Here is a 24533-nt window from a genome sequence, read left to right as displayed (position 1 = left end):
AATCTGTCCATCCATTCATTATCCATTATTGCCTTCTATATCAGTTATTAATACATTAATATGGATTGTGTATTATTTTTTTCTTCTCAAAACAGGTTTTGAAAAACAAGGGTTGTCTTATATTTGGGTCAATAGGTAATTTAAAGTTAAAGTTAAAGTACCAATGATTGACACACACACACTAGGTGTGGTGAAATGTGTCCTCTGCATTTGACCCATCCCCTTGATCACCACTGGGAAGTAAGGGGAGCAGTGGGCAGCAGCGGTGCCGCGCCCGGGAATCATTTATGGTGATTTAACCCCCAATCCCAGCACCAATAAGGGAGGCAATGGGTCCCATTTTTATAGTCTTTGGTATGACTCGGCCGGGATTTGAACTCACAACCTACCGATCTCAGGGCGGACACTAACCACTAGGCCCCTAAATAGGTATTTGTCTTGATTTACTTGATCATGTTAAAAGCAAGTAGACATGCACATTCGCAGACAATGAAGGGCCAAATGGAAATTAGTTTTATGAATAAATACATAGTTAAATAATAGATACTTAAATGTGTTATTAATTGATTACAATTGAAAGCCAATGGATTAATTTACTTGTAATCATTTAATTAACTACTGATTTCATTATTTTATCATTTAATTACAAACCCCGTTTCCATATGAGTTGGGAAATTGTGTTGGATGTAAATATAAACGGAATACAATGATTTGCAGATCCTTTTCAACCCATATTCAATTGAATGCACTACAAAGACAAGATATTTGATGTTCAAACTCATAAACTTTATTTTTTGGGGCAAATAATAATTAGAATTTCATGGCTGCAACACGTGCCAAAGTAGTTGGGAAAGGACATGTTTACTACTGTGTTACATCACCTTTTCTTTTAACAACACTCAATAAACGTTTGGGAACTGAGGAAACTAATTGTTGAAGCTTTGAAAGTGGAATTCTTTCCCATTCTTGTTTTATGTAGAGCTTCAGTCGTTCAACAGTCCGGGGTCTTCGCTGTCGTATTTTACGCTTCATAATGCGCCACACATTTTGGATGGGAGACAGGTCTGGACTACAGGCGGGCGAGGAAATTACCCGCACTCTCTTACTACGAAACCACGCTGTTGTAACACGTGGCTTGGCATTGTCTTGCTGAAATAAGCAGGGGCGTCCATGATAACGTTGCTTGGATGACAACATATGTTCATCCAAAACCTGTATGGACCATTCAGCATTAATGGTGCCTTCACACATGTGTAAGTTACCCATGCCTTGGGCACTAATACACCCCCATACCATCAGAGATACTGGCTTTTGAACTTTGCGCCTATAACAATCCGTATGGTTATTTTCCTCTTTGTTCCAGAGGACACCACATCCACAGTTTCCAAATATAATTTGAAATGTGGACTCGTCAGACCACAGAACACTTTTCCACTTTGCATCAGTCCATCTTAGATGAGCTCTGGCCCAGCGAAGCCAGCGGCGTTCCTTGGTGTTGTTGATAAATGGCTTTCGCTTTGCATAGCAGAGTTTTAACTTGCACTTACAGATTTAGCAACCAACTATAGTTACAGACAGTGGTTTTCTGAAGTGTTCCTGAGCCCATGAGGTGATATCCTTTTCACACTGATGTCAGTTTTTGATGCAGTACCGCCTGAGGGGTCAAAGGTCTGTAATATCATCGCTTAAGTGCAGTGATTTCTCCAGATTCTCTGAACCTTTTGATAATTTTATGGACCGTAGATGGTAAAATCCCTAAATTCCTTGCAATAGCTCGTTGAGAAATGTTGTTCTAAAACTGTTCGACAATTTGCTTACAAATTGGTGACCCTCGCCCCATCCTTGTTTGTGAATTACTTAGCATTTCATGGAAGCTGTTTTTATACCCAATCATGGCACCCACCTGTTCCCAATTAGCCTGCACACCTGTGGGATGTTCCAAATAAGTGTTTGATGAGCATTCCTCAAATTATCTGTATTTATTGCATCCTTTCCCAACTTCTTTGTCACGTGTTGCTGGCATCAAATTCTAAAGTTAATGATTTGCAAAAAAAAATGTTTATCAGTTTGAACATCAAATATGTTGTCTTTGTAGCATATTCAACTGAATATGGGTTGAAAAGGATTTGCAAATCATTGTATTCCGTTCATATTTACATCTAACACAATTTCCCAACTCATATGGAAACTGGGTTTGTATTTATTTCACATTTTCATTCATTATTACATGATTGAATTATTAGTTAATTATTTAATTAATGAATAATACAAATAATTAATTACTTCAAGAATGATTTATTCATTTAATATAGTTTCAACTACATTGTATACCATCGGGCATTATTTTGGTTATGATATTGTACATAGAACATATATATGTAATTCAGGAAATAAATAATACCTTAGGCGTAAGTTGAGAGTTCAACTCCCCCAAAAATCCTTGATGAAAATAAATGTCACGACCTAAAATATCATATATATACATATACTGTACATACCTGAGACTGCTTTTAGTTCTTCCAGTTTAGGTAAGGCCTCCTTCAAATGAAGCCATCTTTCCTCTTCACCTGACAACATGAGACAGTCCTGGAAAAGAGAGGAGGCTCATATAAAAATGGGGTCACTGCAAAGAATGTGATTTATTTCTGAAACATTCAATGAAATGAGTAAAATAGAATGTCAAAATTAAAAACAATGCGCTGCTGTGTATTAGCAATATAATGACAATGTTCAAGGAAAACATTCCTAAACTAATGATGTATATTGATATTTCATCCTATACTGTATTTCTTCCTCAGGAGGCGATGACAATCTGCAATTTCTACATCATATTTCACAGTGGCCTCCCCAATTCTACTCATATTTCCTTTTGAAACACAAATATTGGCCTGTGGGTGAAGCTGCAGGGAAGTCAAGGTTGGTTTCACTCAATGGAAACATTAAAAGCCTGCACCAATACCATAAAACCGCGAAAAGCTATTTTACAAGCCCTATGGCTTACTGTATTTTATGTGCACACATGCACAAACACACAACATAAAGCTTGGACAGCGTACAAACTCAAGGTTTGACGTCAACTCTGGGTCACGACCGAGCAGACTGCCATCATCACCAGAAGATTAAAGACAGCGGCGGAACGACAAAAAACTGTGGAGAGTGCGTGCAGAACAAAGGAGGCTCGAAATAAAGGCGCTCCTTTACTTAATCATCAAAAGAAGGTGCACAAAATCTATTTTTATGTGCATGTGTGTTGCACTGCAGTAGAAGTCACGTGACAACGCAAATGGCAAAGAAGAAACTTGCGGCTACATAAAAAGGGAGACACTTGATTATGAACATGGAGGTTGAGAGAGATGGAAGAAAAAAACTGCAGGTGAAAGGCAAAACCATTTTTCAGAAGGTGGTCAGTCAGAAGAGGAGGCAGGTGGGAAGTAAAGAGTGACAGAGAGGAAGTTAGGAGACAGGAGAGAATGAGATGGTGGACATGTTCGGCTCTGATGCACTCAGATAACAGTAAAACAGCATCTGTGTTTCCATCCGCAACAAACTCATCCAAGCATGTCTTTATGGACATTGCTTTGTGCACTGGAATAGAAAAGGGCTTTTCCCAAACGGTTCCCACAAAGATGGAAGCGTAGAATTTTTTTGGCATGGTTAGTAATCTGTCATCTTGGAGGTGTGTTTGGGCTCGTCATCATGTTGGAAAACTGCCATGCAGCCCGGTTTTTAAAGGGTGGGGATCATGCTCTTCTTCACAATGTCACATTAGAATTCCTGTTCCCCTCCCAGCGCCTGCAGCGCTCATGCGGCTCCAGACTTTGACGCTACCAGCGACCAGCAACTTTCTTGGATCTAGCTACACACAAGTCTTGTTTCTCATCTGTGTTGCCCGCTATTAACCTTCCTCTTGTGTAAGCCTTCTGTTACCATCTCTTATGTTAATGGGTCGGTTTTGACCCATGTCTTAAATAAGCTGTAAAATACCCTAAAAACAATTATCTATCATCCAATTTGTTTCTCAACTCTTGGTTGCCTTATTAGGCTTCCTTATCCACGGAAAATATTGGTTTTAATATTTTTGGTGTGGGCCATTTGGCCTTTTTTTGTAAGTATACCCATCGATTTCAATTAAATAAATGATAAAATGAACCACAAGAGAATCGTATGAATAAATAAAAGGTTGTTGTGTTACCTGACTATAACTGAGGGGTATTAGAACACATCTCTTAAATACATTTGTTTTATTTATTTTAATAATTTTATACTGAATTGACCTCAAATGTCTGGACGTGCCTGTCTTTGTACTGGATTACAAGGTAAAATGAGAATCCCCTAAAGCGCACATGATTGGTAGAGGAGCTGGCTGTCAGTGTGTTCAGTTTTGGCTCTAATTATTGCTTGATAATCTTATTTTTATAACTGGGTCGAAACTGAACCTAACAACACCAAGGTCATAATTTCAACCAGAGCATTTTATAATTTAGTGGAAAAAAAAGTTTTATTTTTGTTGAAATAGAGGTTCCTGACAAAGTCAAAAAGCCTTGATGCAAACAAATACATCTATGTAGTTCTTTTATGCATTTAAAAACTAAAACGGGTCGGTGCCGACCCTAACACAAGACGTAGGTTAAGACAATAGTGGATGTGTATTGGGTCATATCCACTTCGGTCCTGTTATGTTCAAGGTAAGAATGCAACTAAAGTTAAAGTACCACTGATAGTCACACACACACTAGGTGAGGTAAAATTACCCTCTGCATTTGACCCATCCCTTTGTTCCACACCCTGGGAGGTGAGGGGAGCAGTGAGCAGCAGCGGTGCCCGCGCTCTGGAATCATTTTGGTGATTTAACCCCCAATTCAAACCTTTGATGCTGAGTGCCAAGCAGGGAGGTAATGGGTCCCATTTTTATAGTCTTTGGTATGACTCAGCCGGAGTTTGAACTCACAACCTACCAATCTCAGGGCTGACACTCTAACCACAAGGCCAGTGAGCAGGACTATTGATTATTTTAATGGTCGACTGGGCAGCAATTATTTTTTGACAAGTCAAACATTTCAAAAGATTACGGTGTGAAGGCTATATACCAACAGTGCAACTGGTTCCAAAAATTACGGTTTTCCCCAGAATAACCAAGAAACTTCCCCATTGAAAATGAATGGGGAATGTACAAACCCTCTTCATATCCCCCATTTCTTATCCGATTCAAACTGTTCCACCATCCAAAAACTCTACACACCCTGGACATTCAAACCAACATGTTTCCCGGTTCTGAAATTTCTGATTATCAGGAATTCCCGCTTTTCTATTGCAGTACAGCATGTCCCTTTTTTTCTTTTGACGAGTTCTCTCACATTTTACATCCGATTTCAATCATTTTCCACGGTCAAAATATTCCATCTAAAATGTTCTATCAAAGTTATTACTTCTGCATTTCTCAACCGTTTGGAAAAATATCAAAGCCAACCCATTCAAATCATTCAAGACAATTGTGCTGCCTCACATTCCACACATTTCCTCTTTTTTCCAACTTTTCCTTATTTCCTGAAAATTTAATTTTAATAAATGGAGATTTTCAAAGTTCAACCACTCCCAGATTTCTCATTCGATTTGAACCGTTCCACCGTCCACACACTCAAATCATCCTGGACATTCAAGCTAACATGTTTCCCGGTTCCCAAAATTTACAGATTACTCAGAATTACCAGGAAAGGTCCCCCATTGAAAATTAATGGGTGAAATACATACTCCTACATATCCCACATTTCTCAACAGATTTGAACAGTTCCCAAGTAAAAATGCTCCTTGCTCATGTTTGTTGACTGCCAGCATGCTAACTTTTTTTATGCAAATTTTGCCCCAGTCAAATAACTAGGTACTTAACATATGCTAACTTTTTTACCCAATGTTGTCATATCTCAGTCATATATAACTTGGTATGTGATACATGCTAACATTGCTGCCCTACAACTTAGTCATATAAATTGGTTCTTGACATATGCTAATTTTTAGCATGCTAATTTTTCTAACTTATTTTGCATGCATGCGCCTCAGAGTCATCTAACTTGATATCAGCCCGCATCAGCAGCTTGCATGTTTCAAAGGTTTGCGCATACAGCATTCACTTGCAATTTCTACTGAAATTGCATTCTCTAGTTGTTCACGATCTGCTACACACATTTGAGTTTGACTTTAAGTCGGCGACTTGATTTTAACTCATTTCAACTATTTACAGTGTTACCTCAATCCAGGAGCACCTTGCGTTCCACGACCAAACTTGTAATACTTATAGATTTAAGACGCCCCGCCCATTGTAATTAATTGATATAGATTAAATCTGTGCTTAGTCCTACAAAACACCACAATTTTAACATGCAACATGCATTGGGGCGGCATGGTGTAGTGGGTAGAGCGGCCGGCCAGAAACCTGAGGGTTGCAGGTCCGCTTCCCACCTATTGACATCCCAAAAATCGCTGCCGTTGTGTCCTTGGGCAGGACACCCTCACCCTTTTCCCCCGGTGCCGCTCACACTGGTGAATGAATGATGAATGAATGATAGGTGGTGGTCGGAGGGGCCGTAGGCGCAAACTGGCAGGCACGCTTCCGTCAGTCTACCCCAGGGCAGCTGTGGCTACTGATGTAGCTTACCACCACCAGGTGTGAATGAATGTTGAGTCCCACTTCTCTGTGAGCCCTTTGAGTGTTTAGAAAAGTGCGATATAAATCCAAGTTATTATCATTATTATTTGAAAAACTTTTGGATAAGAAATATTGTTTAAAAAAAATATAATATTGGTACAACCAACTACGGTTTGGTTCGTTTGTATGGAAAACAATACAATATTCACAGATGAGATAGGCTCCAGCGACCCCGAAAGGCAAGCAGTGGTCGCCAACCACCGGGCCGTGGCCCGATTGGTACCGGGCCGCAGAAGAATTTTTTATTAATTTTTATTAAAAAATAATAATAATATATATATATTTTTTTATTTTTTATTTTTATTAAATCAACATAAAAAAACAATATACACTTAGTGCACCAACCACAAAAACCTCCCTTTTCCATGACTAAAACGTCCCTTTTTCATGACAAAGGAAAAAAAAAAAAAAAAAAATAAAAGGATCACTGCCGAAAGGGACACGCGGTAGAAAATGGATGAGTGGATGGATGGATATATTGCTTTCTGTATTGAAGTATACCTACAGTACTTCTGTAGTGTTGTCATTTGAAAAGAATCTGACTGTACTAATGAGACCAAGGTCCACATCCCTAATAAAAGCCAACATTTTGATTATGTATGAGAGTTTACTTTCTTGGTTGTCATAAGTGACAATGACAGGGTCAATATTTGAGGATGGTGTGTCAATTCTGCAACCCTAAGTTGAAAATTTGGGTGATGATCATGGATGATGTGTGTGGCATTTTTTTTCTTACTGTGTCTTGAGAGTCACATTTCTGGCAGCGGCAAGTGAAATGGTACTGGTCCTCCAGCTGTTTCTGACGCTCTTCAGTCAACGACAAGGTTTCTATGTAGCTTATAGTTAGCTGTACACAGAAAGAACATTTTTCATTCAAGATGTCATACACTATATAGTCCGTGAGGGTTTCTCTGGTCTTGCACATACCTCCTCTCCAGGTTTGATATCCAAAATGGCTCTGAGGTGTATCTTTGCTCCTTCAAACACCATCACACAGTTTGGCCTGCAGTCATGGTTTAGGAGCGATAAACTGGGGGAGTGACATGAGGGAAGTGCCCCAGGTTGGAGGTGAGGAATACAGAGAGAGATGGAAAGAGGAGTGTTTGAAAGGAAAGGTAGGAAATGATAAGCCATGAGGGGATGAAGAAAGGACGAGAGAGAAAAGTCAGTAAATTACGTTATAGGGCCATGGCTTAGAGGCAGAATGGACTTCAGTTTCACCGTAACCCTGGACTGGTTAGGCAGTAAAAATAAAATAAAACAGTATTATAGATGTTTTCAAAAACATTTTTGAATAAAAATAGCAGACATCAGTCACTTTGTAGCTTGTATAAGTGTACTGTATATGCTGACAGTCTGTTGCAATCTGGACTGTGTTTATAGTTTAGTCTATTTATTGGGAGTATAAATGTCCAGGTTAAGGGGCCAGTCTCAATAAAAGTGGACTGACCTTTAATGTGCGCTATCCATTCCCACTATTGTGACAAGCTTTTTCGGTTTTATTAGCAATTTCACTCAGAATGGAGCCGTATTTCTGCTAGATTTACTGTTGTGGAAAAGACTTGGAAGAGACAAGTCAGGCTGCAACTCATTAACTGAAGTATGTTATATGGTTCTGTTTTAATTGTTTTCAATGACAAAATAACTAATTTATGTTTTTAGGCATGAATTGTGTTGGTTCTATGCACTGCTTGCTCTATAATTCGGAAAGATGATAGAAAAAGCTAAAGGCTCCAATGAGCCAAAAAGTCAATCAACACGTTGATGAAAGGCACACAAATAGAGGTTTCCCAGTGCAATGGGACAAGATGAGTGCTATCATTCTACCCTAATAAATGTCACTCCTTATTCAGGGGCTGTCTATCAGGCGCTTGCAGATACAAACCAAGTCAACAGAAGATGTACTCTACTTCTGTCAAAACAAAAGCTTATTTCCCTAACGTATATTTACATTTCACAACAGTGTCAACACAAAATATGCTTGATTGACAGTGTTGGGAGATCGTAGGCTGGCTGTTTATTCCAATTATTAAAACTGAAAATTGAATACATCTTATACATACGTATATGAAGTAGAGGTGCATGATATATATCCGATAGATAATTATTATGATATGAAGCGATATGACGTCATACTGATACATCTGATTACATGAAAAAATAGCTCAGATAAAAAAATTAGGCAATATTATCTGTACTTTGCTGTAGGTGGGTTAGGGTGAGCAAATGAAGCGCTCCTCTCTGAAGTGCTGAAACGGGCCTTTTAAAGTCCTACTGAAATGAGATTCTCTCATTTAAACGGGGATAGCAGGTCCATTCTATGTGCCATACTTGATCATTTCGCGATATTGCCATATTTTTGCTGAAAGGATATTTAGTAGAGAACATCGACGATAAAGTTAGCAACTTTTGGTCGCTAATAAAAAAGCCTTGCCTGTACCGGAAGCAGCAGACGATGTGCGCGTGACGTCACTGGTTGTAGAGTTCCTCACATTGTTTACAATCATAGTCACCAGCAGCTAGAGCGATTCGGACCGAGAAAGCGACAATTCCCCCATTAATTTAAGCGAGGATGAAAGATTCATGGATGAGGATAGTGAGAGTGAAGGACTAGAAAATAAATAAATAAATAAATAAGTAAAAAAAAAAAAAGGCGAGGGCAGTGAGAGCGATTCAGATGTTATTAGACACATTTACTAGGAAAATTCTGAAAAATCCCTTATCTGCTTATTGTGTTACTAGTGTTTTAGTGAGATTAAATAGTACCTGAAAGTCGGAGGCGTGTGGCCCCGGGTGTGGTGACCGCCAGTGTCTCCGGTGGGAGGAGGTAATAGTCCACAGCTGCAGGAGGACGCAAGCTCCGCTCATGTCTACGGTAAGAGCCGACTTATTAGCACAATTTTCTCACCGAAACCTGCCGGTTGACATGTGGTCGGGAACCATGTTCGCTTGACCACCCTGTTCCATAGTAAAGCTTCACCTTCGGTAATTTTAAACAAGGAAACACCAGCTGTGTTTGTGTTGCTAAAGGCAGCCGCAATACAGCGCTTCCCACCTCCATCTTTCTACTTTGACCTCTCCATTATTAATTGAACAAATTGCTAAAGATTCAGCAACACAAAAGTCCAGAATACTGTGTAATTATGCGATTAAAGCAGACTACTTATAGCTTGGATCGGGCTGGGGAAAAAATGTCCGCTACAACCAGTGACGTCAAACGCACGCGTCATCATTAGCGTCAATATACCGCGACAGTTTCAACAGGACACTTCGCGGGAAATTTAAAATTGCAATTTAGTAAACTAAAAAGGCCGTATTGGCATGTGTTGCAATGTTAATATTTCATCATTGATATATAAACTATCAGACTGCGTGGTCGGTAGTAGTGGGTTTCAGTAGGTGTAGATCGTGTGGGACTTCTTCACAGTTTCAGAAGAAGACACTCCACATGCAATTTATACCAAATGTTCTGCTAACATTACGCAAGGAGATAAAAACACATTGAGCTTCAACACATCAAAGTTTGTCAGCCGCCTGAAATGCCAGCATTAGTACGACTGTTTTAAAAGCCTATGAAAGCCTGCTAAAGAAGCTCCCTCAAAGCCAGCTACAAAGAAAGGTGTGCACGAACTAGAGTTAAAGCTTCATTTTTAAAATGTGACGTTTAAAGAAGTTATAATTGGAATTGGTTTTGAGAAGCAGCATTTTATCTATATTGGTATCGGCTTGAAAAAAAAAAAGTATCATGCATCCATATTATAAAGCCCTGGTGGTTTTTGGTATAATGGTACATGGTGATGCCTTTTGTGCAGACAAAACAGGTTTGATGCAAAACCAAGACCCTCACAGACAACATTAGAGATGTGCAGTCCTGATCCCAGTGTGGATGTGGTCGAAATGACAATACGTAAACCATGCAATTCATTTGGTGTGGCAGCCACTAGTGCAAAGAAGACAAAAATAATTCGAATAAACATATACCATTGAAAATTACTATTAGACTAGAGAACATAGACACCTTTAGCTCGGTTTAGCTCGGTTGGTAGAGCAGCCGTGCCAGCAACTTGAGGGTTGCAGGTTCGATTCCCGCTTCCGCCATCCTAGTCACTGCCGTTGTGTCCTTGGGCAAGACACTTTACCCACCTGCTCCCAGTGCCACCCACACTGGTTTAAATGTAACTTAGATATTGGGTTTCACTATGCAAAGCGCTTTGAGTCACTAGAGAAAAGCGCTATATAAATATAATTCACTTCACTTCACTTCACTTATAATGATTGACATATTTGATGAAATCCTGATGTACAAAAATGTACATTTTAAGACCTAAGTGCATTAATGTTATTACACACATCGATAAAAACATTCTGCACTTAGAATCTCCTCCATTACGGGTCTCATTATTATATTCATTGGGAAAAAACAAAAGCTGGGCAAGATTAAAACTCTCTCTCTCTCTCTCTGTGTGTGTGAGTGTGTGAGTGTGTGTGTGTGTGTGTGTGTGTGTGTGTGTGTGTGTGTGTGTCTTTGTAAAGCCATCTGCAGGCCTCTGGCTTTGTTCAACAGTGCATAAGTTGCAGGTTGAATATCAAATAGAAATCAAGCCCCCCAAACAATGCTTTTATCTGACGAAGAGGCAGATCATTAGCATACTAATTAGATTAATGAACTAAACTGCAACTGATGTGCTGGCAGTCAGTGATGCTAACTGTTGCTTAACATGCACGTTAGAGAGTTAAACATCACATGGGCTTCCTAAATAGTCTCTTTTTTTTTTTTTTTTAAAGAGGTAAAGTACTTAACTATAGCGTGCAGTATGTTAAATGTCACTGGCTGTTTATCAGAGGGTTTGCCTGATATTTAAAGGTTAAAAATTCCTGAAGTTAAATGTGGGGACTCTTTTCATACTTATCCAGTAACCTTCAAAGTGATTTACCATGGTTATGGGGGCATAAACACATTCAACAACTACAGACACACAATGATCCCACCAATTTCGGACATTTCGGCATCAAAGCCATCAAAGAACAGCCGGTGTTTGTGTGCGTTTTTATACAGCAACACAACATCCTCCGGATAATTACCTCTGAGGCGACACCAGTGTAAATAAAATACTCATGAACGACAATTGCTTTCAACACAACAAAGTCTGATTGACTGTCGAGTCTTAAACTTCCGATCGTTTTTCTGGTTTTGGGAAACTATATTACAGTTTTAGTAGTGCTTCTAGAAGACAAAAAGAGGAAATAGTGGTATCATTTTTTGCAGCAAATTTTAGTAGGTTCTTCCTTGGAACACATGGCACCACGCCACAAAGTTTCATAAAGTTTCCTGTTGTTTTTTTGTAATTATCTTTTAATGGCGGAAGACGGCGTACACCCTGGACAAGTCGCCACCTCATCACAGGGCCAACACAAATAGACAGACAACATTCACATTCACATTCACATTCACACACTAGGGCCAATTTAGTGTTGCCAACCAACCTATTCCCAGGTGTGTGTTTTTGGAGGTGGGAGGAAGCGACCCCCACGACCCAAAAGGAACAAGCGGTAGGAAATGGATGGATAGATGGATGGAACAAAACAACAAACCAAAAAACGGCTTTGAAAACAACACTGTTTATCTTTGTACTTTATGGCGTTGCAGAGGTATGAATTGGGAATGTTATCTTCCTAAATTTACAGCAGGCATATTGAAAAAGTAAAAGAACAGAATTTTTCTCCAATTGTGTTTACACTATATGATTAAACGTACTATTCCTTAGACATAAAACTGCAACAAACTTCAGTTCTGTTGTTAGTATTTGCATTTTACTATCACACTGGCTTACTAGGATTTCAGTTAAAAGTTAAAGTTAAAGTCCCAATGATTGTCACACACACACTGGGTGTGGTGAAATTATCTTCTGCATTTGACCCATCCCCTTGTTCCACCCCCTGGGAAGTGAGGGGAGTAGTGAGCAGCAGCGCTGGCCGCGCCCAGGAATAATTTGGTGATTTAACCCCCCATTCCAACCCTTGATGCTGAGTGTCAAGCAGGGAGGCAATGGGTCCCATTTTGTAGTCTTTGGTATGACTCGATCGGGGTTTGTACTCTTGACCTCCCAGTTTCAGGGAAGACACTCTAACCACAAGGCTACTGAGCTGGTCCTGATTTAGTTTGATCCAAATACCATGCGCTAAACAGCGTGTGCAATCTATAAAATAGTGTGTACTACTATTGGGCGTGTTGCGTGCGGTTTACTAACACTGCGTATACAATTGTAAAGAGGCGCAGACCACTTTATTTAAATGAGGATTTTGCGTGTACGTGTACTGTACGAGGCATCACCACAGAGAAACTGACATTTACTGCACATTCATGTTACCATGCTCCTACCTGTGGCATTTTTATATGTCTTCAAACATATAACATTTTAGACAGAGCCCTGCAGTATACATTCATTGGAAAGAGGCTGCACTTATTACTCCATTCAACACGCACACCTAGGTATTTTCATATAAGAAAAATTTTAATAATATATATGGCATCTAAAAAAAAAAATAATTAAAAAACATTAAAAGACCTCAAAAAGCAATTGAATTTGTTTTAAACAGCCCCTTAAGTCCTCTCGCTGCTATAAAATTGTAAAATTATGTTGCTGAATAGATGATATTTCTAATATTTTATATTTCTGACTATCCAAAAAGGGGGATTCTCATCTGTCCATCGTTTGTCTGTGCAGCACGAGCACTTATCTTGCAGCGGCGTGTGGAACTGCCAGTTTGCACGTCCTTCCCACACGTGCTATATAAAATACAAAATAGTGCTCGCTAACGGCAATGAGTGTTGATAAATCACATTGTGCGTGCTAATAAATATATTTGCATCTTCTCCTCCCTGTGTTGCGAGCTTTTTAATTATCAGCATATATTTTGCATATTATTAGGGGCGGCGCGGCATAGTGGGTAGAGCGGCCAAGCCAGAAACCTAAGGGTTTCAGGTTTGCGCCCCGCCTCTTGACATCAAAATTGCTGGCGTTGTGTCCTTGGGCAGGACACTTCACCCTTAGCCCCCGGTGCCGCTCACACTGGTGAATGAATAGGTCTCGCAGCCTCGCTTCCGTCAGTCTACCCCAGGGCAGCTGTGGCTACAAATGTAGCTTACCACCACCAGGTGTGAATGAATGATGGGTTCTCACTTCTCTGTGAGCGCTTTGAGTATCTAATAATAGAAAAGTGTTATATAAAATCTAATACATTATTATTATTATTATTATTATTATATCAATGAAAACAGAGACGCAAAATGGATTGCAATGTAAATCCACTTTGCACACGTCTAGTAGATCAGCTTTGCGTGTGCTATCAGGTTTGCGCATATTTTAGTACACACAAACCTTTAGGAAATCAGGCCCTTAATGTTTTAATATCAAACGATCTCTTTGCATCGTCCGTCCTTACACTGAGAGGACATCATTAGTATTTAACTCACTTATATTAGTTAAAAAAAAACAAAAAACCTTTGAGCACACAAAAATCAATGAAAACATTATTCTGTCCTTTAAAAATGTGGTTCAGTGGGACACAAAATCTTATTTTGAAACTTACACAGAAAACTGATTGAGCCAGAGCATTTGGTGAAGAGTTTTTGGCGCACCGCAGGCAGAGGAAAATGAATGGAGCCTCACCCGTGTAATCCCCCTCTCCTTGGCAAAACCAGGGTTGCTAGGCAACCCAAAATATGAATAGGCAGGGGACCATCCTGTGAACAGGCCCATCTTTAATGGACAACACGCACACACGCACGCACACACACACACACACACACACACACACACACACACACACACACACACACACGGTTTGGCTGAGCTGTGAGAAAGCTACTGTGACCATCTGACATCTCAACACTGGTCAGATAAGCTGCCTGGGATACCTGGAGTGTGTGTGTGTGTGTGTGTGTGTGTGTGTGTATGTATGCATGCTTGTGAAGTAACACAACAGCAGGCCAAATTCTATAATATACTGTACATCATGGTCTTCATACAGTGAATATTGTATGTACCGCCTTCCTATGCATGTTGGAGACAATCATAACATATTAGACTCCCTGCATGTGTCCTCATCCTCCCAAACAGTTCACAACATCTGTCTGTATGAGTTTTTAACTTTCCTTGTCAAAACAAAAGGAGAAGCAAAAAAAAAAAAAAAATCCCATCATTACTGGTGTGCACTACAAAGAACTGTCAAACAGCGAGAGTAGTGAAAGGGTTGTGTGCAAGCGAGCGGGTAAAGGATGCGCTGGGTCGTTTGGGTTGTAGTGATTTGGCAGATTGTGAGTTGTATTGAATTTAATGCTAATTATCAGTATCACAAAAATTAGGAGTGACATTGGAAGTGATGGTATTTGCGACTGTATGTGTGTATGTGTGTGTTACCTCGGATACAGCCCAACTCCAATCTCTTGCAGCTCTCCGTCACTAATGGTAAAACAATTACACGTCACCTGAAGGACAAAAAGAGGTTGAAAAGTAAAGAGATGAGAGAGAGAAAAATATGAGCTAACTAGCTTTAGGGAACCAACATTAATTTTCATCATTTTCAAATTGACGTTGGCACGCTTGAGAAAGAGGATGCTCGATAACTAATGTCTATCTCCAGTATACTTTGGAAAGAAGGTATGCAAATAAAAGTGTGACTTAAAGTTTACTTGTTTATTCGAATATAATAACATGTTTTGTAAGGAAAAATAAAGATTATAAGATCGTATTGTAGCCAGGGGCGGTTCTAGGCATGCTTATATGAGGGGGCAGTCAGAAATGTGAAGGGGGCATCATGTGTACACATCATGCGCCAGCACTTTTTTTTCTGTGCTTATAGTAACAATGCTTTCTTCATTGAAATGGGTCTTTAGCTATGTGTCCAACCCCAACCTGGAGTAGTGGATTGCACTTTGTCAGGCCTCTACCTTCAGACCTGTCCAACTTGGGTGTGCCACCTGAAGACTAAGCTCCCACTGGTATAGCTCTTACGGTCATTGAGGCACGCAAACCCCCTGACCACAATAAGGTGGCAATCCCTCAAGGGGGGAAACATTAACAGCGCTGCCATATTTCCGACAGGGGAAACAGGAGCAGGTGTCTCGCACCACAGAATACTCTAGCCAGGGTCGCGTGCGGTACCAGGCAGGATTGAATGATCTTAATGTTGTACCAAATGCACGCTTTGGGTAGCCACCCAGTATTGGCTGAGATGGTGCATTACCATTTAAGTCACTGGGTAGCTGAGCAGGCTGCTTTGGGGGAGCGCTTGTTGGGGGGACGGAGGGAGCTGGTGCAGGAGAAACAGTGCTTGCTGGTGCTAAAGGTGCAGTATTGCTAGCTGCTGTCCCTGATGTACTAGCAGTAGCATCATTGCTACTACTACATGCAGGAGCAGGACTAGACTTTTTAAATGCTCTGAAAAATGGATGCATTACAGAGCATTAACTTTATCTTTGTGAGCTGCTGGAAGCTGGAGCAGAAAATAAGTAAGCTTGAACAACAACAGAAAAAACCTGCTGTGATTACATGAAGAAAAACAACAGCAGTAGAGGACTACAGCCTGGGGCGGGGCTTTACGTAGGGGTCTGTCAGACACAGGTCACTTGTCTTCAGTTTGTCACATGCAGTGGACGTGGGCACTCATCTGGGCACAAAATTCATTCACTCCAATGTATGTGTGTTGCCCACTTGCTTGTAAATTGATGAAAACGGCAGTGTTTTTGTCTTTAGGTGTCTTGGTCATATCAAATGAAACTTATAATTTGTTTATTACAAAATGTAGATTGAAACATTAAAGGTTGACTATGTAGAATTACAAGAAAAACAACAGAAAAAGAATTCCAGCTGTCGATTGCCAGACCGTTGCTAAGTAAAACGGGCCGTTGCTAGGGACTCCGCTCTGGACAGAGGACAGCAGAGGAGGACTGCTAAGCAGGATATATACTTTATGTTTAATTTTTACCATCATTAACAGCATCATAAATGACTTGTAGCTTGTTACAGGGACAGTGGAGGCTCTCTGCCTTCCAAACCACTGCTGCTCAGAGCCTCCGCTGTCACTGCTCTCGTCAAGTTGTTAAAAAAAAAAAAAAAAGGAACTCCGTAGCACCGAAAGTCCGCGACGATAAACGTGTTTATGACAGATAAGACTACACAAATACACCCATCCTAACAAGTATATGATACATGTAGACAACTTTTCCTTTTATTTTACTTTCATACTGCAACAGTGATTGGATGTTTACTGAGGGCTAAGGGGTGTGAGCGGGTGTGTGTCTGCTTCGCAGCCTGTGGAATGTTGAATACACGCACAGCGGAGGGAGGGATGAGAGGGAAGCAGACACTACTATATCGTGTGTGTCCCTTTTTCTGCGGATTTTTCCGCTAATTCAGATAATTTTGTCAACTTGTAATGTAGTAATTTTGTGAGTTTATTAAAATTTGCTTTCTCAAATTTAGATTTGAGGGGGCAAGACATTTATTTAGGGGGCTCTGCCCCCTCTTGCCCCTGCATAGAGCCGGCCATGATTGTAGTAGTGATATATTTTACTCATGTATTGTTTATTTAATTTGCCTGCACAGACCATAAACCAACTAAAACAATAGCTTAAAAATAATGTTTTCTCTAGCCGAATAAAGGGCTGATTAATTATAAATTATTATACAAAAATGATTTGGATTAGTTTTTTCTAGGAAAATTTGATAGTTTGACGAGTATATTTAAACATTTTATTTTTATTGTTCTCATATAGTGGGGAGTTTATCTATTCAACTGAAGAGAGTACCTGTAATCTAATACAATTTATATATTTTTTTCACACTTTCAGCTTTTCACACTGTCGCCTCAGCAAGTCAATCACATGAACGGTTTTGGTTTAGTTTTTAAGTCCAATGTTCTTCCTGTCTGGGAATCGAACCCTTGTCCTTAACCAACCAGGAAAATCTAACAAAATGTTACAATATCTGGTGTATATTGAAATATTAAGTCAAAAACTAGTGTTGGAATTTTAAGAAGCTTTTGATCCTTGTCTCTTTGAACTCCACCATAAACTTTAAATTTACAGATGGCATTTACAATACTATTTTGGATACCTTCATTGTGTTAAATGTACTTCATCTCACTGTCTTGATCAAGTAAAATTGTAAAATCAAATTTCAAAATACTGTAACTTCAATAATGTTTATGTTTTAATGTTAAACTAAACAGTTCAGATCTAGACCACAATAACAAAAATTTGAACGATTATGACTTGTTCAGTTCAGTTTCAGTTTATTTCGAACATGTATACATTACAATGTAATTCATCACATAATTCCAGTTTTTTCATTACAGCACATCCGAAAAGGAGTAGGAAGAAATTGATCTTATTTAATCCTACTCTTTTTCATACGATAGCAATTTTATCCCATTTCCTTGTTCTCTGTAACATAACAGTGAACAAATAAATACAAAACCCGTTTTCATTTGAGTTGGGAAATTGTGTTAGATGTAAATAAAAACAGAATACAATGATTTGCAAATCCTTTTCAACCCATATTCAGTTGAATGCACTACAAAGACAAGATATTTGATGTTCAAACTCATAAACTTAATTTCTTTTTTTGCAAATAATAATTAACTTAGAATTTCATGGCTGCAACACGTGCCAAAGTAGTTGGGAAAGGGCATGTTCACCACTGTGTTACATCACCTATTCTTTTAACAACACTCAATAAACATTTGTGAACTGAAGAAACTATTTGTTGAAGCTTTGAAAGTGGAATTCTTTCCCATTCTTGTTTTATGAATAGGTTCAGTCGTTCAACAGTCCAGGGTCTCCGCTGTCGTATTTTACGCTTCATAATGCACCACACATTCTTGATGGGAAACACAGGTCTGGACTGCAGGCGGGCCAGGAAAGTACCCGCACTCTTTTTTTACAAAGCCACGCTGTTGTAACATGTGCTGAATGTGGCTTGGCATTGTCTTACTGAAATAAGCAGGGGCCAACATATGCTTGGATAGCAGCATATGTTGTTTCAAATCCTGTATGTACCTTTCAGCATTAATGGTGCCTTCACAGATGTGTAAGTTACCCATGCCTTGGGCACTAATGCACCCCCATACCATCACAGATGCTGGCTTTTGAACTTTGCGTCGATAACAGTCTAGATGGTTCGCTTCCCCTTTGGTCCGGATGACACGATGTCGAATATTTCCCCCAAAAATTTAAAATGTGGACCCGTCAGACCACAGAACACTTTTGCACTTTGCATCAGTCCATCTTAGATGATCTCGGGCCGAAAGAAGTCGGCTGCTTTTCTGGATGTTGTTGATAAATGGCTTTGCAAAGTAGAGCTTTAACTTGGACTTACAGATGTAGTAACAAACTGTATTTAGTTTTCTGAAGTGTTCCTGAGCCCATGTGGTGATATCCTTTAGAGATTGATGTCGGTTTTTGATAGAGTGCCGTCTGAGGGATCAAAGGTCACGGTCAATAAATGTTGGTTTCCGGCCATGCCGCTTACGTGGAGTGATTTCTCCAGATTCTCTGAACCTTTTTGATGATATTATGGACCGTAGATTTTGAAATCCCTAAATTTCTTGCAATTGCACTCTGAGAAACCTTGTTCTTAAACTGTTTGACTATTTGTTCACGCAGTTGTGGACAAAGGGGTGTACCTCGCCCCATCCTTTCTTGTGAAAGACTGAGCATTTTTTGGGAAGCTGTTTTTAAACGCAATCATGGCACCCACTTGTTCCCAATTAGCCTGCACACCTGTGGGATGTTCCAAATAAGTGTTTGATGAGCATTCCTCAACTTTATCAGTATTTATTGCCACCTTTCCCAACTTCTTTGTCACGTGTTGCTGGCATCAAATTATAAAGTTAATGATTATTTGCAAAAAAAAATGTTTATCTATTTGAACATCAAATATGTTGTCTTTGTTGCATATTCAACTGAATATGGGTTGAAAATGACTTGCAAATCATTGTATTCCGTTTATATTTACTTCTAACACAATTTCTCAACTCATATGGAAACGGGGTTTGTAATAAACAAATAATATACCGTAGCAAGTAAACAAATATTAAATACATAAATGATCTGTGTCTCAATAATAAAAAAAAGTTTCAAGATCCATCCATCCATCTATTTTCTACTGCCTGTCCCTTTTTTGGGGTCACGGGGGTGTTGGAGCCTATCTCAGCTGCATTCGGGATATCAACCATAATTCTTGTTCTGTGTACTTTGTGAACACTTGTAGTTTGAACAGTCTCTCGGACTGAATCATATTGGTGCTTTGTTTGATTTCTTAATCCATTCCATAATTGAATTCCACATTCAGATATACTAAAGATTTTAAGTGTTTTACAAGCATACAAATGTTTTAAATTAGATTTTCCTCTTATGCTGGATCTTTTAAAATGTGGCTCTATCGATTCAAGAGTCAAATATTACTGTTTTTGTGAATGTGAGTGTGAGTGTTGTCTGTCTATCTGTGTTGGCCCTGCGATGAGATGGCGACTTGTCCAGGGTGTACGCCGCCTTCTCCGCCCGATTGTAGCTGAGATAGGCGCCAGCGCCCCCCGCGACCCCAAAAGGGAATAAGCGGTAGAAAATGGATGGATGGATGTTATATTTCTCCTCTTTTATTGAGAAGAATTGCTGTAAATTTTTGGGTAGAAGGTTATAGTTTGCTTTGTACATCAGTTTAGCAGTTTGCAAATGCACCAAATCATTGAATTTCAATATTTGTGAATCAATAAATAAAGGGTGTGTATGTTCTCTATATCCAGCATTATGTATTATTCTAATTGATCTTTTTTGTAACACCGTTAGTGGATGAAGCGCACATTTGTAGTTGTTTCCCTATATTTCTGCACAATAACTCAGATATGGTAACAATAGTGTCACTGTTAATCAAAATTTAGCATTATGGTCAGCTTTGTGGGCCTGGAAATCGATTTTTTATTTTATTTCCTATTTACCTATTTTCAAATGCTAAGGTACTAGGGCCTGACGCTACTGACCGCTTTATTGAAATGCCGGTGTTAATAAAGGATGCATGGCAGCTGTGTGAGTGTTTGTTTTTATGTAGTAGACATTGGTGAAGCGGTGGAGGGAATGTGAGGCATCTGGCGGGCTTATTTCGATCCATCTTGAGTCAATGAATTCTAATTTAACACAATGAAATAAGAGGATCCCGCAGCAAACAATAAAGCATGCGTTCATAGCAGTAGGTTTTTATTGCGCATCACTGCCGTAATAGAATTTGAGCTTCTCTTCACAAAAGACACCATTATCCATTCCCTACATCATCAAACATTTTGTCTGGAGGCGGTTTTCTTCTTCTAAATGGTGCTTTAAATCTCAGTGCACACATCAGCTTTTTGTTTTTTTTCTTTATTCTTCTGTCTGCCAAACATTTTCACATTATCTGTATTTTTTCTTTCTTTCTTTCAAACCTGCAGAGAAAGTGAGATAGAAAGACTGTCTCGCTGAAGGGTGTGGTGAGAAGGCTGTGATGTGGAAAATGGAGAAACACACCCTGCCTTCAGAAATGTCAGGCACAGAGGGGAAAGAAAAAAAATCATTTCCTTGAGATACATTTTTGACCTCATTCAGCAGGTTTTGAAAACAGTCATAGTCATCGGCTTTGAAAGCAATAGTGGTATATATTTGATATTTTACTGTGACGTAAAATTGTCCTACAGTGAACCGCTAGACACCGGAAGTCATGCACATTCAAATTCAACCACAGTTTTTTTGTGATGAATATGGCCACGGAATTGCACAAAACGTGACCATTGGCATGTGACTTGCATTATGTCCTTGTAGTTCGTCATATTGCACTTATAACTGATTAGCTTATTTCTACATTTAAAATAATACCTATAGGGTTGATTACATGTTTATGATGACAAAAGGAGTGATTCTATTTCCATTGCAGTGGTAACTCAAATTACAACTAACCTAACTTGTGAGTAAGTCTAGATATGACCTGTCTTTTGTCTTTTTGTTGTGATTTTGAAGGAACTGCACTTTTTGTGGGGAATTTTGCCCATCATTCACAATAACTTTAAAATGCATTCAAAAACCACCAACAATACTTTTATACTTTTATGTTCTGTAACCTGTATAATAACCGAGCTGTAACGAGATTGTTTTTGTAAGATCGAACACGGAGGAACTCATTTTCTAGCGGAGTAATTCATTCACATGTTTAAATATTAGCCGTAAAATCGAGCAACAGCAAGAGATAAGCTAGTTTCTAGGTCAGTACCTGAATCCAATGAGTTTGTAACAGGACACAACACAATCTGCATAAGTCTTGTAGTCCGTTCTTCTATTTATCTATCTTCTTGTTATGAGGCATTCATCCTCCCCTGTTGCCATTTCTAATATAGAGTAGCGGAACGTTCTAACTTATATCTCGCTATGGAAGCACTAAAAACTACCGGTGTAGTGGGTTAATTCACCCACGGAACTTTAGTTATTAAGACAGTTCCGGTCGGACGTTTTTTCACGGGACACATTTCCGGCGTTGTTGTTGCACTAGTTAGTCACGGATGAGGAGATACTGCTAAGTAAAGTCTGAATGTCAATAGAACAGTTAGCTCTATCTTTCGACACTTCTTTGACTCCCGTCCTTTCACGGTACAGTGGTGCAACAAAGATGACGGAGCGAAGACGCTGTCGAAGGTGAGCCACGTAACTAAGACCGCCCACAAAACGGGGCGCAGGTCAAGCATTTTGCAATGTCCCTATCAAATAAAGAAATAAAGAGCCCACAGCCAGATATCGACACAATCCTACCTTCCGACGACTAGAACTAAGAACAGTAGGTGAGCGCGAAGGACCACACCCGCCAAATCAGAAAAATAAACCATAAAACATGTCCATGTCCTACTGTGTATAGACTCTGTGAAGCAGCCCTACCGCATCACTGTCAGTCTGTACCACTACGAAGTAGGATTTAGCTTCCGTGCCAAAACAACATCCACACAGGGCATTAATCAATGAAAATATAGAGAAGCTTCCGAAAGGTCTGCCCTAATTGTTTAAGTTTGTCAATCTGGATGAGCGATTATAGCCGTGCTCACTCGGTCTAATGCAGATATCTGTTGCTGTCAACAACAAAACGTCTGTGTGCAACATAAACAATTTTCTAGTTCCTATTGTCACATGCTAGAGTGTTGCGGCTGTTGCCAGGTGTCGCGAGAGAAACAAGGAACCAGCTCTTATGACCACAAGCCCAAAGTCTCTGATAAAAGCGGACTTGGCAACACTGGACGGAGAAGCAGCCCGAAGGAAACAAACACCCCATTAGTCCGATCCCCAAGGTAAATGCTGTACAATATCATTACATCATTTTACAAAACTCCTGTAATTGTTTGCCGTACATCCTATTGTATTGATTTTCAAACAGTTCAACACTCTTATCTAAAAGTACATTTTTCTTTTTTAATGCATGTTACATCTTAAATGTGTGGTGTTTTGGGGTGGCAAAGCACGGATTTCAATGGGCAGGGCTGATTTTATATAAGAGTGTCTTGAGTTACAAGCTTGGTCGTAGAACAAATTATGCTCATAAGTTGAAGTATCACATTGTATTTGTATTATGTGTTATGAGAAAACAAATTCAAACAAACATACATACAGTATAAAGCCCAAATAGGTTCATTATGATTTCTTATTGAATTTATTGTGGCAAACTTGAGCTAATTGGAGAATGGTTAATTGCACTACTGCTCGCTCGGAAAGGAATGCACTTTATTGCACCAACAATAGGAAACAATGACTTACTATAGGGAAAATCGCGGGTGGGTCATGACACAGAACACCAATCAAACACATAACATCAAAAGCACACTACCAAAAAAGTACAATAACACACAGAGAGGCAATTACTTAATGGAGGAAACAATCAAGAGGCAACTTAGCGCAACCAATACAGCTAAGCGCTACACTAACTACACCTTATTAGTATGCGCAGTGAGACATGATGGGAACAAGGAAATGCTCCTCAGCATCTCTAAACATATAACTTTTATATGAGAAATCGTGACAATAAGTTAACGTAAGCTAAGTAACACATCCATTGCTGCAAGTTCGCATTCGATGTATCTCAAATGCGAGTGTTGCATTAAGTATTCACACATTAGATAATCATTTTGATGACGCTGGAGCTGGATAGGGAGACTAAGCGACATGAAGCAATATGAGAGACGTCTCATTATAGGCTGCTTTGCTCGCTTCTGTCATGCCAGTTCAAAGAAGTCCTGAGTGGATGGTTTATGTCCTTAACGGGGCGGAAATTGAGAAGCAGAAATATTTCTTGCCAATCTGGAACGTACTACAAATGCCATTAGATACAATAAAAGGTTGTGTAAGAGACAAAGAGAGAGCGTTCTATTATTCTTTTGATTAAGTATTGATGATTTAAAGGCCTACTGAAATGAGATTTTCTTATATAAACAGGGATAGTAGGTCCATTGTATGTGTCATACTTGATCATTTCGCGATATTGCCACATTTTTGCTGAACAGATTTAGTAGAGAACATCCACGATAAAGTTCGCAACAGGAGAAATGCCCTGCCTCTACCGGAAGTCGAAGAAGACGACGTCACATGTTGAGGGCTCCTCACATATTCACATTGTTTTTAATGGGAGCCTCCAACAAAATGAGTTATTCGGACCGAGAAAACGACAATTTCCCCATTAATTTGACCGAGGATGAAAGATTTGTGTTTGAGGATATTGATAGGGACAGACTAGAAAAAAAAAAACAAAAAAAAAAACGCGATTGCAATCGCGTTGCA

At 39.4% G+C, this 24533-nt stretch overlaps 1 protein-coding gene across 3 annotated transcripts in view; it reads right to left on the bottom strand.

Annotated features, from left to right (window-relative positions):
* Positions 1 to 24533, bottom strand: part of smyd3 (SET and MYND domain containing 3) — a 163766-nt gene that overhangs the window by 13055 nt on the left and 126178 nt on the right. For 2 of the 3 annotated variants that reach the window (XM_061878891.1, XM_061878886.1), the window contains exons 6-10: positions 15121 to 15188; positions 14371 to 14460; positions 7628 to 7730; positions 7437 to 7547; positions 2499 to 2586 (exon numbers count right to left, since the gene is read on the bottom strand). In XM_061878891.1, coding sequence (XP_061734875.1) covers positions 2499 to 2586; positions 7437 to 7547; positions 7628 to 7730; positions 14371 to 14460; positions 15121 to 15188 — 460 coding nt within the window. The remainder of the gene's footprint in view (positions 1 to 2498; positions 2587 to 7436; positions 7548 to 7627; positions 7731 to 14370; positions 14461 to 15120; positions 15189 to 24533) is intronic. The other variant, XM_061878898.1, reaches the window with a different exon arrangement.

This window comes from Nerophis ophidion, linkage group LG02, assembly GCF_033978795.1.
Source record: "Nerophis ophidion isolate RoL-2023_Sa linkage group LG02, RoL_Noph_v1.0, whole genome shotgun sequence".
Lineage (NCBI taxonomy): Eukaryota > Metazoa > Chordata > Actinopteri > Syngnathiformes > Syngnathidae > Nerophis > Nerophis ophidion.
The sequence above is the reverse complement of the archived record's forward strand: the minus strand, read 5'-3'. Positions and strand labels throughout refer to the sequence as shown.